Consider the following 15,441-nt stretch of genomic DNA (forward strand, 5'->3'; position numbering starts at 1 on the left):
GTAAGGTAATGAGATGCAGTGTAACTTGAAAACAGTTTTTAAAAGTAACATGAATTTGAAGTAAATATACCCCTTAAGTAGTCAGGAGCCAAGACAAAATTATTGCAGTAATTTTACACAGTTCACAGGCTGATGCATAGCCCATTGTTTCATTGACTACAGCACCTGAAAGTTGTCACATTTTTTCCCATCCTTCCCTTACAACCTTGCACTTAGCTCTCTGGTTTGTGAAAATGCTTTAAAAATGTGTGTGTCTTTCTTTTGTGTATGCAGGGAGTTAACAAGAGTTGGAAACTACTGTCGACCCATCCTGTGAGTGAAGCAGATGGGAGTTGGTTCTGTTGAACTTTTCACTTGGGAAAATGCATTAAAAAAGAAGCTTTGCTGTAACATGGCTGATAGCGACCTTTGCCTGTACTGTAATGGATCCCAATGCATGATTTCATTACCATGGTGATGATCTTAACCAAAACGCTGGAAAACAAAGGTGCTGACTCTGTGACATGCAGGACTGAGCTGGTAAGATATGTAAAATCTTAATTACAAACTATCTTCCTGTTGCTCACTGCACTGTAGCTGTATAATATGTATTTCAAATTTAGGGCCAGATCCTCAGTTGATGTAAACTGGTATAGCTCCAGACACTTCAGCTGAACTACATCCATTTACACAAGTTGAGCATCTGGCCCTTAGTAAATAACAGGAATGCTGTGGTTTTAGTATATGTGAATCTCAGCAAAGCATTCAATCTAGTGCCATAGAATAAACACATTAAAAAACTGGATAAACACCAACTAGATGAATAGCTTGGATTAGAAGTTGCCTGACTAACAGTGAACAGATGGTCACCAGTAATAGTAAGATGAGCAAGTGGGGAGCATTATTAAGTGGGGGGATGGCAAGGGTCAGTACTGTGTTACTTAACAGTTTTGTTAAGAATCTAGAGAAAAATGCAAATTCAAACACCATCAAATGAGCTGACAGCACAGAAAAATCAGAGAGGCAACAAACTCACAGAAAGACCAAATTACATTGCCAAGTGAATTGGGGAGAGTGGAACAGTGGGCTGAGTGTACCTAAGGAAAAGAAATAAATGGCACAGATGCAAATTAGGGGCAACTGCCTGGAAAGCAATGAGTGCAAAAATGACCTGGGGGTGATAATAGAGAGCAATCTGAATAGGCTCTCAAAGTGCCAAGTAGTCAATGCTAGTCTCAAACGTGTTTATATATAGTGGCATTCAGGAGAATTATTCACAGTCTAGGAAGAAATTAGAACAAGGTGCTGTTGCCTGGAAAATGCTTTGGGAGCTTCAGAAACGATGCACAAGTACAAATACTCTCTCTCTCGCTCCCCCCCCCCCCCGAGAAGAAGCAGAGAGCTCCATCCCCTTAACTGACAGATTCCCCCAAAGATCAATGCGGATTGTGGGGGATTGCAGAAGGCAACGGGCAGCTGTCTGTTGCACAGCTGATGTCCCCATGGAAGGAGGAGGAGCCTCGGTAGGGTTGGAGGAAGCATGTTGCAGAGGCTGAACTTCACCGTTCTGTGGGCACAGGGTCCCCTCTGAGAGCAATTCAGGAGGCATACAACTCAAATGTCCCCCAAAGAGGAGGTGAATATGTTCTATGAGGGAGCAAAGTCCTTGTCTGAACATACATTGTTTTGGTCATTAGCCAATAAAGGAAAAAATATGAAAAACGTGATGAAATTTAACTGGTCTGAAAGATTCCCCCGGCCAGGGGGATTCTGCAAACCATTGACTAAAGTTCACTTGAAAGTCATTGGATTAAGAGGGTGGGCAAAGGGAAGTGACAAAGTGTCATGTACAAGCTACTAATGAGATTTGGTGGCTGTGGGAGATTCACTGGTTTGGGATGAGTATAAATTATTCCGTGCACTATGGATCCACATGGAACCGACCACTGTAAAACAACAAAAGCAGCCCTTCCATTTCCTTTGCTGGGGGCAAAGTTGTTAGCTTTTGAGATACTGCAGACTAGTTAGAATGTAATTGCCTCGCTGCAGGGCCCTGGGTTATTAATTGTTTGTTAGCACTTTTGGTGCTATGTAAATACAATAATAAAAATGGGTCCGGATATAAATTTCTAATTGCTTGGGATGTTACATTGGTGCAGATGTTCACACAGGGGCTGGATCCAAAGTCTACCAAATACAGTGGGAGTCTTTATAATGACTTCAGTGGGCTTTGGATCCAAAAAGTGGAAACCAAACAATGAAAACTGAATAAAATCTAAAACCACATATAGAAAACAAAAGACTGAAAAAAACCTCCAAAACCCCCCCAATGAATTAGTTCACTGTTTTACTTCCCAGTTTTGATGTAAAACTCAAATCTTATGAAATGGCAATTGCACTTAATATAGGAACATATGTCATTTCAAAATGTTTCTTTCTTCCTCATTTTTAGACCTTAACTTTTGTCTCCGAACAGAACTTGCTCTTCTTTGATATTTGCTAGGCAGATGTATGCTGTGAAAAACTGTTTTTCTTGTGTTTGTTCTCTTTTGAAGTTTGCTCTAGTTTGGCCTTACTTTTGATACAGCTATTTGTCATCTTTGTTCTCTGGTTACTTCATACCATCCTGTAAATAAATTAGGTCCCAATGGATAAATGTTTCTACTTTACCTGGGAAGTGACAGCATGCTTCAAAAAGGTGGCCAAACTTTTACTTACAACTTAAATGGCTTTTTCACATCTGCACAATTAGCATTTTCTGCCTCCTTAACACCTTATATTAGATTGTAAGGTATATGGTGTGCATATTTATTAGGATCATTTTCATTAGATTATTTTTATGATGGATTGTCAGCAGTAATCACAGTATTGTTATGTAAGTGGCCAACATTTATAATATTAATTGGGAGAGAAGTAGGTGCATATGCAGTTGCCTAAACCCAGATAAAATGCAAATGTGGCAGAACAGATCACCCCTTGAATTTATTTTGATGCTGGTACTTAAATAAAATTATCATTACTTAAGTAAAGTAGGATGCAGGTGCCGGGGGAAAATGTCAGAAGTAGAATAGGGACATTTTTGGGACAGCAGAAGAATGGTGACGATGATAGGCATTGCTAACATATTCTGCACCTGTAGTGAGCATATTGATTTATTGCATTTAAAGCTGACATTTGGTCATGGCAGTTTTTAGGAGAAGGCTTAAGATGATTATGCTGTCAAGGGAAAAATTGTTGGAAAGGGTGTTTAAATAGACAACATCACAAAGTCACTGGAATTGGTTTGTACCCATATAACATTGATTTTTCCATTTTCAGTGTAAATAAGAACAAACCAAGTGCTGTGAGAATCATTTGAAGAAGAGCTGTAGTGTGGGAGCCCACCTTTGCAAACACAATCCATGTTAAACATGGTCTTTTAGTATCTAATTGGGAAAATTTAGTGAGCCTCTGAGAAATTCAAAATCCCAATAAGTCCAATGGTCTCTTGTTTGTCCCAGCACAAAATTATTGCTGAACTCCCCCTCTTTGTTTAGTTTCCCCGGTAGTTTAGGGTCCTGGGTCCAGCCATGAGTAGTCCCTGACTTCAGTGGAATACTCACACCCAGGAGTAAGGGCTTGCGTGACTGGATCCCAGTGCTGCCACCTTGCAGTTCTTAACAAAGTTTGGTTAACTGAAGTAAATATGGAGGGAGGGTGGTCGGTTTGTTAATGCACAAGACTGGGTCTTAGGGAATTTCAGTTCTGTCCCCAGCCCGGCCACTTGAGTTCTTTGGGCAAGTCCCTATGGATTGCCACTCTTGCTCATGTTAACTAGTCCTACTGAGTGCTAACTCAGCAAGAATAAGGGTGGTGGAATTGGGCCCTAAAGTTCAGAATAACTTCGAATGAGTTAGTCAAGTCTACGAGAAGTGAATAGCTTTTCTGGTTGTTTTCAGCACACTCCAAAGATGAGTCAAGGACCTACTCTCTTCTCTTGTGGAATTATGGGTAAGTAACAGAAATTTCTTCAATATTTACTGAATCTCTGCTCCAGTGATTTAATCAGTGACCTTTCATAACTGCAAGGTGTAAAGGGAAAGCATTTTGGGAGGGCGGGAAGGAAGAAATCTTAGTAAGAATATATCCTAGAATTGTTTCCTACAAGTCACAAGCTCTGTTGCTCTTTTTCTCTAAATTCAATATCTGAACTCAGAAAGGCCCCAGGTCCCTTTACTTTGGAAGCCACATAGCTATTTGTTTATCTCCTGTATGCTACACCTCATGGCACTCAGGTCGGGAGCAGTGTGTTCATTTCTAGTTGGACAACCTGTATCTTCAGCTATATTAAGCTCAGCATTGTCCCAAGTAGTAGAATCTACTTAATCATCCATCTTTTCTAATTGTTGCCACGTGCATTTAACTGGGACAGTTGCCAGTGATTCAATGCAAAGCCTTTCGTGACTCTAAAAAATGGCTAAGCGACATAGCCCCTGTGTCTAAATGTCACGTCCAGTGGTGCCTGTAAGCCTGGTCAAAGGAGTTCACAGGTAGGAAATAAGTTAGTGTCTGCTGTCATGCACTACCCACCACTTATTCCAGGCTTCATTGGTGGCTGATAAATAAGTGATTTACCTTGTTTTTCTAAATACTTTGATGCTTTTGCTTATTTTTAGAGTATTCATACAGTACATAGATTGCAAATCTTTTAGAGAAGGGACAGTTTTTTATTCTGTGTTTTGTTCAGTACCTAACACCAGGGGGTCATGGGTCAGTGACTGGGGCTCTTAGGTGCTACCACAATACAAATAAATAAATAAATAAATAAACAAACAAACAACAATATGATCAGCAAAAAAGAATACCTACGAGCCAAAAGTTTTTGGACAAGCCTCTGCTAGTAAGGACAGTTGCTTATTTGGTCCTTTTTTTGTCTCTGACAAGAGCATGGATTGTATTGTACGACTTCTAATGAATTTTGCACCAGAGTGCGTCACTTTTTATGCAGAACTGCCATTGACTTCCATGGGAGTTTGGTGCATGGACTGACAATCCCGAGGAGCCAATCAGACTGAAAGATGTGGCATTGTATTGTGCTCAGTGGGCTTTGTAATGTGCAGAGTGACTTGCTAGGCACTGGGCTAAGATCTCCAAACCCAATTAAAATTTTAAGTGGCGATTGAGTCAAACTATTTGATATGAAAGCCAGTGCTTTAAAAACAGAGAGGCTGCTCCCTCTATTAACAGACGTAATTCTCATTAGTGTTAATGGGAGCTGAGTACATGCATTAAGGGGAGACATTTCCCAAGCCTCCAGATAACTAGACCCATCTGAGGGGGGGGGGGGAAGGGGGTAGATGAAATATTTTGATTTTTCAAATGAAAGTCACAAGATTCAAAGTCAAGAAGTGACAGAAACAGTCAGTTCCCTTTATTCTGCTTGTCAAGAATAAATAAGGAACAAAGAGTACTCAATCAGTTGGGTTAGCCTTGTGATAAGGCATTTACAGAACTGTCAACAAATATGAAGGGGCTAAGCCTAATTGAAAAACAGCTTGTTAATAGCTTTCTACAAAGCCGTTAGGATCTGAGCTACACTGTGCTGGTCTTCCTTGTGTGCCAAATTATCCTGTTTCCAAGGGAACCTAATCTTACCTCCTTGACCACAGCTCACCATGTAATTGTCTTTGTCATGCCCAGTCAAGAAGAGTGAGTCTCATTGGCATGTGAGGGCATTATTTTGTTTTTAGGCATCTTTCCCAATGCATTTCTTGATGTCTTCAAACTTGTGCCAAGATCACAAACCAATTCAGTGTTGAAACTTGTTCTATGTTTTAAGTCCGTTCAGTGATTATAGTGGCATTGAATTTGAAATTGGTTGATTATTTCAGATCAGCTGGCCAGGTTCCTGCTTGTGAAAAGCAGAGAGAGAAATAAATACACTGAAGTTTGGATTGGCAGTAGGGCCAGCAGGAGGCCAAGAATTACAGTCCCATGTAAAACCTCTGGGGATTGGAGAGAACTTGGCTGGATTTCTTGTCCTTTCAGTCAGGGTGTTTTAAAAAAATGATCCTTTTGGATTCCACTGGAGGCAGTGAATGGAGAGGGAGATATTGCTGGCCAATCTGTGGAGCAAACTGGCATTTTGAGAAGGAAATCCATGCCAACCTCTTGGCTTCAAGGAAGAGGCCATGAGGTTGACCACAGGGAACTGAAAAGTGTCAAGGAATGAAGTGGTGGAGAAGAGCATGTCCTTTTTCTTCATTTGTCTGCAATTTCTTCAGAACTCAAGATCAGCAAGTCAGTTTTTGGATGGGAGCCACAGAATTCAGGGTTGCTGAAAATTAGATGTAGAGAGGAGTGTCATGTTCCTACTGATGGCATTGCAAGCCAAAGCATCTCATGGTCTCCCTTGGCATCTGTACATACACACTAAACACACTGGGTGACAAGTCAGAATCCTGCAGGATGCTGCATGTGAAAGTCCTTGAGGATGGAGAGTAAAATACTTATTACTATTCTCAAGAGGAAAGAATGAAGCCCAACCTAACTTCATGTATAGTGGCATTAAAGGCTGTGAATAAACCTAATAAAAACATAATGGACACAACTACATCAGCTGCCAGATGGAGACTGTAAAAAAGAATAGCATTCCCATTACCATTCCCATATTGCATACCAGTGTCTTAATCCAAACATAAAGGGACTAAGATTTCCCAACATCACTTTATCAGAAATATTTCCCATCAGTAGGAGGTTAGAGACTATGCTATAACTGGAACAGTTTATGGCCATTAAATGCACCATAGTACTTTTCACACAAGTAAGGCTGCTGTTAGTCCTAGTGAAATTCTGATTTGGGTAATTACATTTGGCCTGTGTAAACTGACCAGCAGTTTCAACAGGATATGGTATTCTGCTTCATTTCCTTGCCCTAACTGATGGCTAGTGTTGCTGGGCACTGTTAAACAGCTGCCATGTTACGCCTCAGAAGGTTGACTGCAATTCACTGGTGGATGGAGTGGTATAATATATATATATATAGTTTGCAAAACCCTTTAAGATTCTGCAGACTGAAAAGTGCTACACAACTGGAAGATCTTGTCATTCATTCATGGACCCTCTTCCTTTTGAAAATAAATTATTTTAGATGATTATAACAAATGAATCAATATGAAAACTCGCACAAAAGCTTTGCAATTGTCATATCAATACATCATACAAATGTTTTGTGAAGGAGGAAAAGGTACTGAAAACTACCCAGGGGGGAGGAGGGAGAAGAGAATGAATTAGAGATTGTAAATCTTCTATATAATTTAGATATTTATAAAGCACTAAACATTATGAGAATCTATAAGAAACATTAAGCTTTATTAAAGATTCGGTAAGTCAGAAAATCTAACATCAAAACCATTTTCCAAATGACCTAAAGAATCATCCTGTTTTTTATTTTGAGATAAACAAGAAATGCTCTCCCAGTGTAATACTACTACTACTAAAAAGATTGGTTCTGATCTTTATAGCTTTGCTTTGCTAGAAAGAGGACCAAAGTTGAAAAACCTACACCTATAAATTCAGCCCTGAGAATGAATAATTTCTTGCACCTGCTTGAGTTGTCCTTGAAACATCAGGGAATACAAGACATTTCCTATTATGAAACAGAATTTTTCCATTTCCCTCCCACACAGCCAGCATTACATGCCCACAGTCAAAAGGCATGGAAATGTAATGGAAGTTGTGCCAGAGATAGAAGCCATTTTATTAGAAAGTTTGGTTATTGCCTCTTGATACAGATTTTCTGTATCTGAGGGGTTGGGATGGTAAAATCTTTTAAAGAGTTTAACAATATAGTAACATCATCAACTAATTCTTCCCAACCAGATATTGAAGGAACACCCAGTATCTGAATGTCCAGTATCAGATACCACTGTGATGGATGGCTGAATAGGAAACTAGATAGATACTTTACTAAAGCTAACGTTTCAGGCTATGCATCAGAGCATTAGCCAAATCCAGTCAGCCTTTTATTTTTATTATGATAGCACCAAGTTCTGCATCAGGGCCTCATCATGGTAGGCACTGTATACACAAAGTAAAGACATCTTAAAAAGGCCTTAAGCTCTAAAGAGACAGGACAGAGAAACAGAAATAGGCAGACAAAAATAATAACTAAGTAACATTTCATAACTAAAGAACTCTTTGCTCAGCATAAAATCAGGCTCATAGTTTCTAAAGAAAGTTTATATATGGTGGTTGTGTTATGCAGTTACTGAAAGGAGAAGGATTTTGCATGAGGAAGCTAAATGACAATGGGAGGTGCAAAAGTACAACCCCCAGGTAAAAATAATGTGCTTATTTTTGGTAAGTTTATGCAACTCCTTCTTTTGATTCATCATGTTCAATAAGGATTATATCATATATAATCATATATTAATTCTTTATAAAATGCACTTTAAAAAAGCAGCCTGCCCTGTTCCTGGAGAATTTACCCAGAATTCATTTCAATTTAGTACTTTGTCAGAAATGAGTCCACAATAAAATATGGCGGCGAAGAAAATTCTGAATTTCGTGCATTCAGCCTCTGACACTAGAAGTGGGACTGGAGCAAAGTTTCTTTAAAAATCTATGAGCATGATTCTACTCAAAGTGAATGGAACTGATGTCAGTGGGATTACTTTAAGAAGCAAGCATGCCCAGTGGTGGTGTTAGTAACATGGCTACATGGAACTGGTTCTGAGCTCTACAATGAGGAAAGCCAAGACGTCAAAAAGAAAAACTGATAATGAAATAAAAAAATAAACCAAAGCAAAACTCGAGCCTATAACTTCAGACATCATCATCATCATATTAACCTTATACGAGATGGCAAGGGCGAGGACAATCCTTGTGGTTAGGGCTATAGTCATTTTAAGACTGCTAATTTGGAAATGTTGCCTTTTTATTGGAACAAGACTGTTTTGCAGCTCTGTTTCCCACAATAAGGCATCATTTTCCCTTCTAATCCACACCTCCTATTTCTGAGCTGCAATTTCCTTTGAAAACAGCTTGTCTGTGGAAGGTTCCATCTAAATGACTAATTGCTGTGTACTTGTAACAGGAAATATTGCTCAGAAAACAGCTCCAACTCTATATGCATTGCCTAGGCTTTGCTTTTCAAGCCAGCCTAACCATGAGAGCTTCGTTCAAATTTGCTCGGACGTGTATTTGTGTGTGCGTGTATGCATGTGTGCAGTGTGTCTACTAGCATCTGAAAACTAGAAAAAAGCACAGCTGGGTAGAAGAATAGGGAGACATTTAACTCCACCAAGATTGGGAGAGCTGTATAGAGGGACATATTAAAGAATTAAAGAATATTTTTTGCTGAAAAAGTAGGGACTTTCCCTCTTAAATAAAGACAGTTGGCCTGAATGGTGTGCAGATCACAGACTTGGTTTGTCATGTTTGTTCTGAAGAGAGAGATTTTGGGACTAGCATTTTCATTTCCCACTGAAGCATAGCTGCATGCATCATATTTTAACCTTGTTTGTGAAACAGGAAAGCAGGAGTACTGGTGTGGTTCTATGTCATTGCCATCAACTAATTACAACCATTAAATTTGTTCCACATTTAGAAGCCATCTCTTGCACATAAACAGGGGACAATGGAAAATACAGACTGCCTTTTCCCCTGTGCACAGAATGCAGAAGAGACTAAAATTTAAGTAAAAGAATATGTGAGAAAGTGAATTAAATACAAACTTATCACAAACAAGACATGCACAAAAAGAAGTGTTTGTAAATATGTGTTGTTAAATTGGGATCCAAACAGAATTCATTTGCCAATTTAAAAAAAAATTGATTGAAACCCATAATTACTTTACGAGTTGCTGTAATAAATTATTGATTAATGTAAATTATTTCACAGGAAAAGAACATAAAGGAAACATGAGCAGAAGGATCATCCATTATGTATAAAAAGGAACTGTAAAAATATTATAGCAGCACATTTGTGTCGCTATAGTTAAAGTTGTGTCAGCATTTTAATTGTAAACCCTTATTTTCTGTGGTTTATAACTTGGTTGTTAAAATTTACACTGTGTCATCTGAGGAACACATTTTTAGTTACACTAATTTAAAAAGCATGTGGCCATTTTGAAGCTGTAGAGGTGGAAAAAATGGCAAAGTTTCCTGTGCTTTTTACTTTGTGTGTGTGTGTGTGTGTGTGTGTGTGTGTGTGTATGCGCTACAGTAATTCAGAATCAGGTCAGTTATTTCATATGAAATTTTGTGTGACCCTAGTTAGTCTGTAATGTGGATTAAACCCTTTTAAAATGGCCAGCTTAAATTTGGCTACTGTGATAATACAATTTCATATTTTAGATGTTTAAAAAAAGTCTCTCTCCTCCTCCCTGATCCTCATGGGAGTTGAGTGAGTTCCTGCCCAATGAAGTGCCCGCAGAGGAGGAGATGGACTGCTGTATCCATTTGCTGGCTTTAAGGGGTTATTGAGAGGAGCAAAGTCCAGAGCAGTGCTTTCTTTCTCTTTTTTCCCCTCTGGTTGAGAGGTTTTGGAGCTCCAGCCCATGTGGGGCCTCCAATGGGAGTTGGGAAAAGGGGCCTGGGCCACTGCCACTGTGCGCGGGGTCCATCCTGGTTCTCACCACCATCTGCTTGCTGAAGGCATTCCCAGTAGACTGTCAGCTGCTTTAGAAGAGGTGAGAACCTGGCTTTAGAATATGCATGTTTTGTTATTATTTTGGCAGGCTACCAAAATTTTCATGAGACCTGCAAGAGAGAGATGGGAAATGGCAGTTTTTAAACAGATTCTATCTCAGCAAAAGCTGAACAGAATTTCAGAATTTTTCAGAGAAATGGCATTTCTGTAGCCCAAGTGTATTTCCTCTGCCAACTAACAAAAGATTGCTGCCAGCAATGCAGGTGTGAGAAAGAAAAGGTCAAGAGAATCCTTATTAATGAAAGGTGTGAGGCAATCTAAATATAGGAGTCACTGTCAACTCCCCTTATAATATTGGGCCATGACATGCCATTCCATAGAAAAACTTATAGGAAGGGGATGAGGAGTATGGGGGATTCATGAGGGAAGGAATTTCCCCAGGATTGCTCAGTCAGGGTTCAGCTCTTGTAACCTGTGGATTTCTGGAAATTTACTGCAGTCATGTAATAGAACCACACTAACAAGTTCTCCTGACCTACTGCCCATGAAGGGGACTCTGCTGAAAAGCTAATACATCCTCATGCTGTACGAAATTTCCATAGCTTCCCTAATTGTGATGCGAATCTCCGGAGAACACTGCAGTTTTAAAGGGATCTAAACCTGGCCTCTCATTTTGTGCCTGCAAATTATTGTGGGCACAGTTTCGCAAATTTAACTAAATGCAGGCACTGATAATGACAGTGAAATGTGTAACTGGGGGCACATCCATCTGCCATCATTTGCATCTGCAACTAATTGAACCTACAGTTATATTTCTGGGCACAAAGGGGAGGTCAGGTGTAAAAATCAGGCCCTGACTCATTTGAATTTTTTTGCAGTTTCAAAACACTGTAGAGCTCACCTTTAAATATCAAGTAGGAAATCTCTGCAGGGAAAAAAAAAATCAAATTGGTTCATCTAGTCACAATATGTCACAAAGCTTTCCCTTTCATGACGTATAATGGAGGGAAGGACCTCTTGAATCTGCAGTGGAGGCACTGGAAGTGCATTGCAGAGACCACCTTTCGTCTTTTAACAGCGGATAGCATTACATAATAGTGGGACAATTGTAATTGTGAACTGATTAACTAAGGCTCCTTGACCCTATAGGCCAAATTTATTATTGGCCCACTCTTATGCCATCAATGAATTTGTCCCTGAAATATTAATTGACTAAGGGTGAAATGAATAGTATTTAGAGGGCCAGCATAAAGCCTATGTGCCAATTAAGCCCTATCCTACCCTCAGACTGCAATTTTGTTCCCACAATTTTTAACTCCTGCAGTTTAGGTTTCTTGACCATCTAAATAACTGGTTTGCAGGCACAGTAAGTTACTCAGAAAGCCAAAGGATATAAATTGGAATTTCAGTTAGCTTGCCTGAACGTTACTTATGTAGAATTGGAGTCCAGCTTCTGAAAATCTGTCCCTGAGGGTCTGAGCGGGATTCCTTCACCCACTTTGTGAGTTTTGGGTGTGCAAAGAATTCAAACTCTTAATGTAGTTTATCAAGGGAACTACGGTGTCCTCTTTTTGGCATTAGGGCTTAATTTCTGCTAGTCCAGATTCTGTTGTCAGAGATTTGAGCGTGAATCCCATTGTATTTCATCAGAGTTGGTGTGTATAACTAAGTGCTGAATTTGACCTTAGATTCCAATGGGAGTTATGCTGTTTTATGGAGGAGAGAATAGATCCCACAAATCCCCTAGGAATTCCTAATACTATAGGATTACGGTCATTAATGTATAACTGCATTTCCTTGGGAATCCAGATGCACTGATTATTTTGATTTTAAAAGCATATTGTCAAGGTGTTTTTCATCATCTGTAAGATGTATGACCTTCTAGAAATCTGTATCCCTGCCAAACAACTGGGTCCCCTCTCCTCACAGGAATGCACCAGTATGCTGGGAAGGTTGCTCATGAGTGGGAGGCCACTGCTGCTGATGTATTTATTTTTATCTTATAAAAATATAGCATTTAATTTATTATGAAAAGAAAGCAAAAAAGTACATAGTCTCTGCAAACAAATATAAAGAAAAACGTGGGACTTTGCTGTTCTAAGTTTGGGCCTTTCAGCTCAGTTTCTTTAAAGAAACCTTGGTAGTGCAGCCTATTGGATTTTTCAGCAGGCCACATTTTTCAGATCTGTTTAAAGAACCTTTAAAGTTCCCTTTAATGTTAATGCTCTAATTTCAGATGATATTTTCGGTTCTGGTAAGTGCTGGCATTTCCTAATTCAAGGCAGATTGAGGGGCCCTGATGTCACTGCAGAACCAGTAAGCAGCACAGCTAGCATTTAGGTAGAAAGCAGCAACTTCAGAAGAGATTCTGTAGTGATGATAACCTAACCCCCTCCAACTGTCATGGCTCTTGCCTCAGAAGCTAAGACCAGGTTAACCAGAAACATGTTTTAACATGCTTTTTGCTAGAATGCATCTAGCACAGTTTTCCTGGTTCATGGACATGTGGATGGGTTGTGTTGCAGTCAGTTTTACAAAACCTTACTGGAGATTAGGGACTAGGGCTTGTTTATAGCAGGATTTTGTAAAATGGTTCATACCATAGCTAGGGCCTATGAAAAACTTGGTCCTAGCAACAATCTGATGTATACATAGTTCTGCGTCCTAAATCCAATATGGGGTGTAGTCTCAGCAGTTGATTTGGAGTGGATGAGGAAATCCAAGGGATTGCTCAAAGGCTAGGCAGGCAGTGGTGTTAAGGACCTGGGTGTACTGAACTTGATGCTAAGCAGAGCAGGGGAGATACCTTTCTTATTTAGGGCTACTACTGGCCTTCAGGGGTGCAGAAATCAGCTCCTTCTCCCAGCACTAGCAGCTGCAGTTTCTCCTCTCTCACTTGCGACTCTCCCAATGGTGTGAGACTTACGTTATTTTGAAATGACCAGCTTTAGAATGGAAAATGGACAATATTCCTTCTTTTTAAAACAAATTCTGCCCTCTTCAAAATTTGATGATATAAATCTTTACTTTTTGCCTTGAAGGAAAGTTCAAAATATCATCATGGCAATGGCGATTTAACCTGTTACCGAAGATCGGTTAAACCATATTTCACATGCAAGCAGTTTCAGTTCCAACTTTCTGACTTGCCTTAGTCTCTGAACAGGAAAAAAAAGGCCAACACACCCTAACATTAAAAGCACAGGATGTGTTGGCTCTAGTTGAGGCTTGTTCGTGGCTTGGTACTTAACAAAGCTAGTGTCAACCACAGTTGAGCAGACAAGTCTTAATATTTGTCAACCACAGCAGATGTAGGTGAAACATTACAATTAATAAGCAGGCCATGGAGAACAATAGTGTAACTACACCTCTAGCATCTTTTCGCCCCCATGTCTGATGTGTTTTCGGTTCTTAGCTTTTTGCAGAAAACCACACCTTTAGGTCTTTAGGTTTAGGTCATGAATTAGCATGTGTCAGAACAAAAGAATCAAGGTCAAATAGGTGCCTGAAGTTTGGGTCATCATGTGACTGTTCTGCTTTGATCCCAAAGGTCTTTGAATCCTCTATAGTTAACCACGTTAATTTGTGCCTGTATTAAAGGCACAAAGAATATGAGGCTTGAAGACAAACCAGGCTTTTCAAGATTAAAGGAACAAAGCCAAAGCGGTCAGGTTCTAAAATGTAACTTACCTTAAAAAAGATACTGGGCCAAATTCATCCTTGTGTAGTTCCTCTGAAATCAATGAAGTTACAGTAGGGATGAAAGTAGCCCTACTATTTTATTGTTAGCCTTACACACAAAAGTTCTTTCTGTAGCTCTCCCGCAAACAATGTCTGATACAGCTTTAAGTTGCCTTCTCCTCAAGAACAAACTTAGAGCCTATACTCACTGAAGTCACTGAGGGTGTGTCTACACTGGAAGCTGGGGGTGTGACTCCCAGCTTGAAGAGACATACTCATACGAGCTCTCATTGAGCAAGTATGCTAAAAATAGAATGTAGATGCAGCCACACGAGCAGCAAAATGGCCTAGCTTTCCAGAATACATACCTAGGGCCTCCGACAGGCAAGTAGTCAGGGCAGCTAGTCAATCCTGGTGCTCATACTCTGCAGCCTCATTCTGGTTTTAGTGGCTAGCTGGTGTATGTCTCCTCGGGCTGGGAATCACACCTCTAGCTCCAAGTATAGACCTATCCTGAGAGTTTTGCCATTAATTTCAGCGAGAGGCGAGGCTGAGCCTCTCAGGGCTTGATCCAGAGTCCACTGAAGTCAATGGAGACTGCATTGTAGGCTTTGGATCAGGCCCCTAGTGAGAGTTTTGAGTGCACAAGGAATGCAGGATCAAGCTGGACTGGTTGAATGAGATAGCACATGTCAGAGGGTTATTCAGACGCGAGCTAGGAATTTAATAATATTGCAGACTTGGTTTGGAGAGCTGGATCAGGCTGGTTACATGGGTCTACAATTTTTGAGAGGTCGTCTGCTTCAGAGAGAAAATGTGCTATTTATTATGTATTTTGATGTGCTGAATTCAAATATGACAATTACAAAGTTTTTACATTTTATGTCTATGTATATTGTGTAGATAGTAGAGTTTTTATCATAAATTGTAAACCTAGGTCTTTTCATGTGTTTATGGTTGCTTTACATGATAATATTTCACCTGTCCCGTTTACGTAACACTTTAAAAATCAGCAAAAGGGTTATATAAATAAAATTTATTAGGAAACAAAAGGCAAAAAACTATTATGTACATAGTTTAGTCCTATTCAGGGTCTACTTGGCACTTCTTGCCTTGTCTCTTGTATTCATTAAATGGAGCATCTTTTGTCAC

General features: G+C 39.7%; 1 protein-coding gene across 2 annotated transcripts in view; it reads left to right on the top strand.

The window, feature by feature from the left end:
• FAM53B (family with sequence similarity 53 member B) overlaps positions 1-15,441 on the top strand; it is a 135,354-nt gene that overhangs the window by 31,057 nt on the left and 88,856 nt on the right. For both annotated transcript variants that reach the window (XM_034775235.1, XM_034775234.1), the window contains exons 2-3: positions 274-519; positions 3,918-3,969. In XM_034775235.1, the coding sequence (XP_034631126.1) occupies positions 433-519; positions 3,918-3,969 (139 nt within the window). In that variant the 5' untranslated portion in view covers positions 274-432. The remainder of the gene's footprint in view (positions 1-273; positions 520-3,917; positions 3,970-15,441) is intronic.

This window comes from Trachemys scripta, chromosome 7, assembly GCF_013100865.1.
Source record: "Trachemys scripta elegans isolate TJP31775 chromosome 7, CAS_Tse_1.0, whole genome shotgun sequence".
NCBI lineage: Eukaryota > Metazoa > Chordata > Testudines > Emydidae > Trachemys > Trachemys scripta.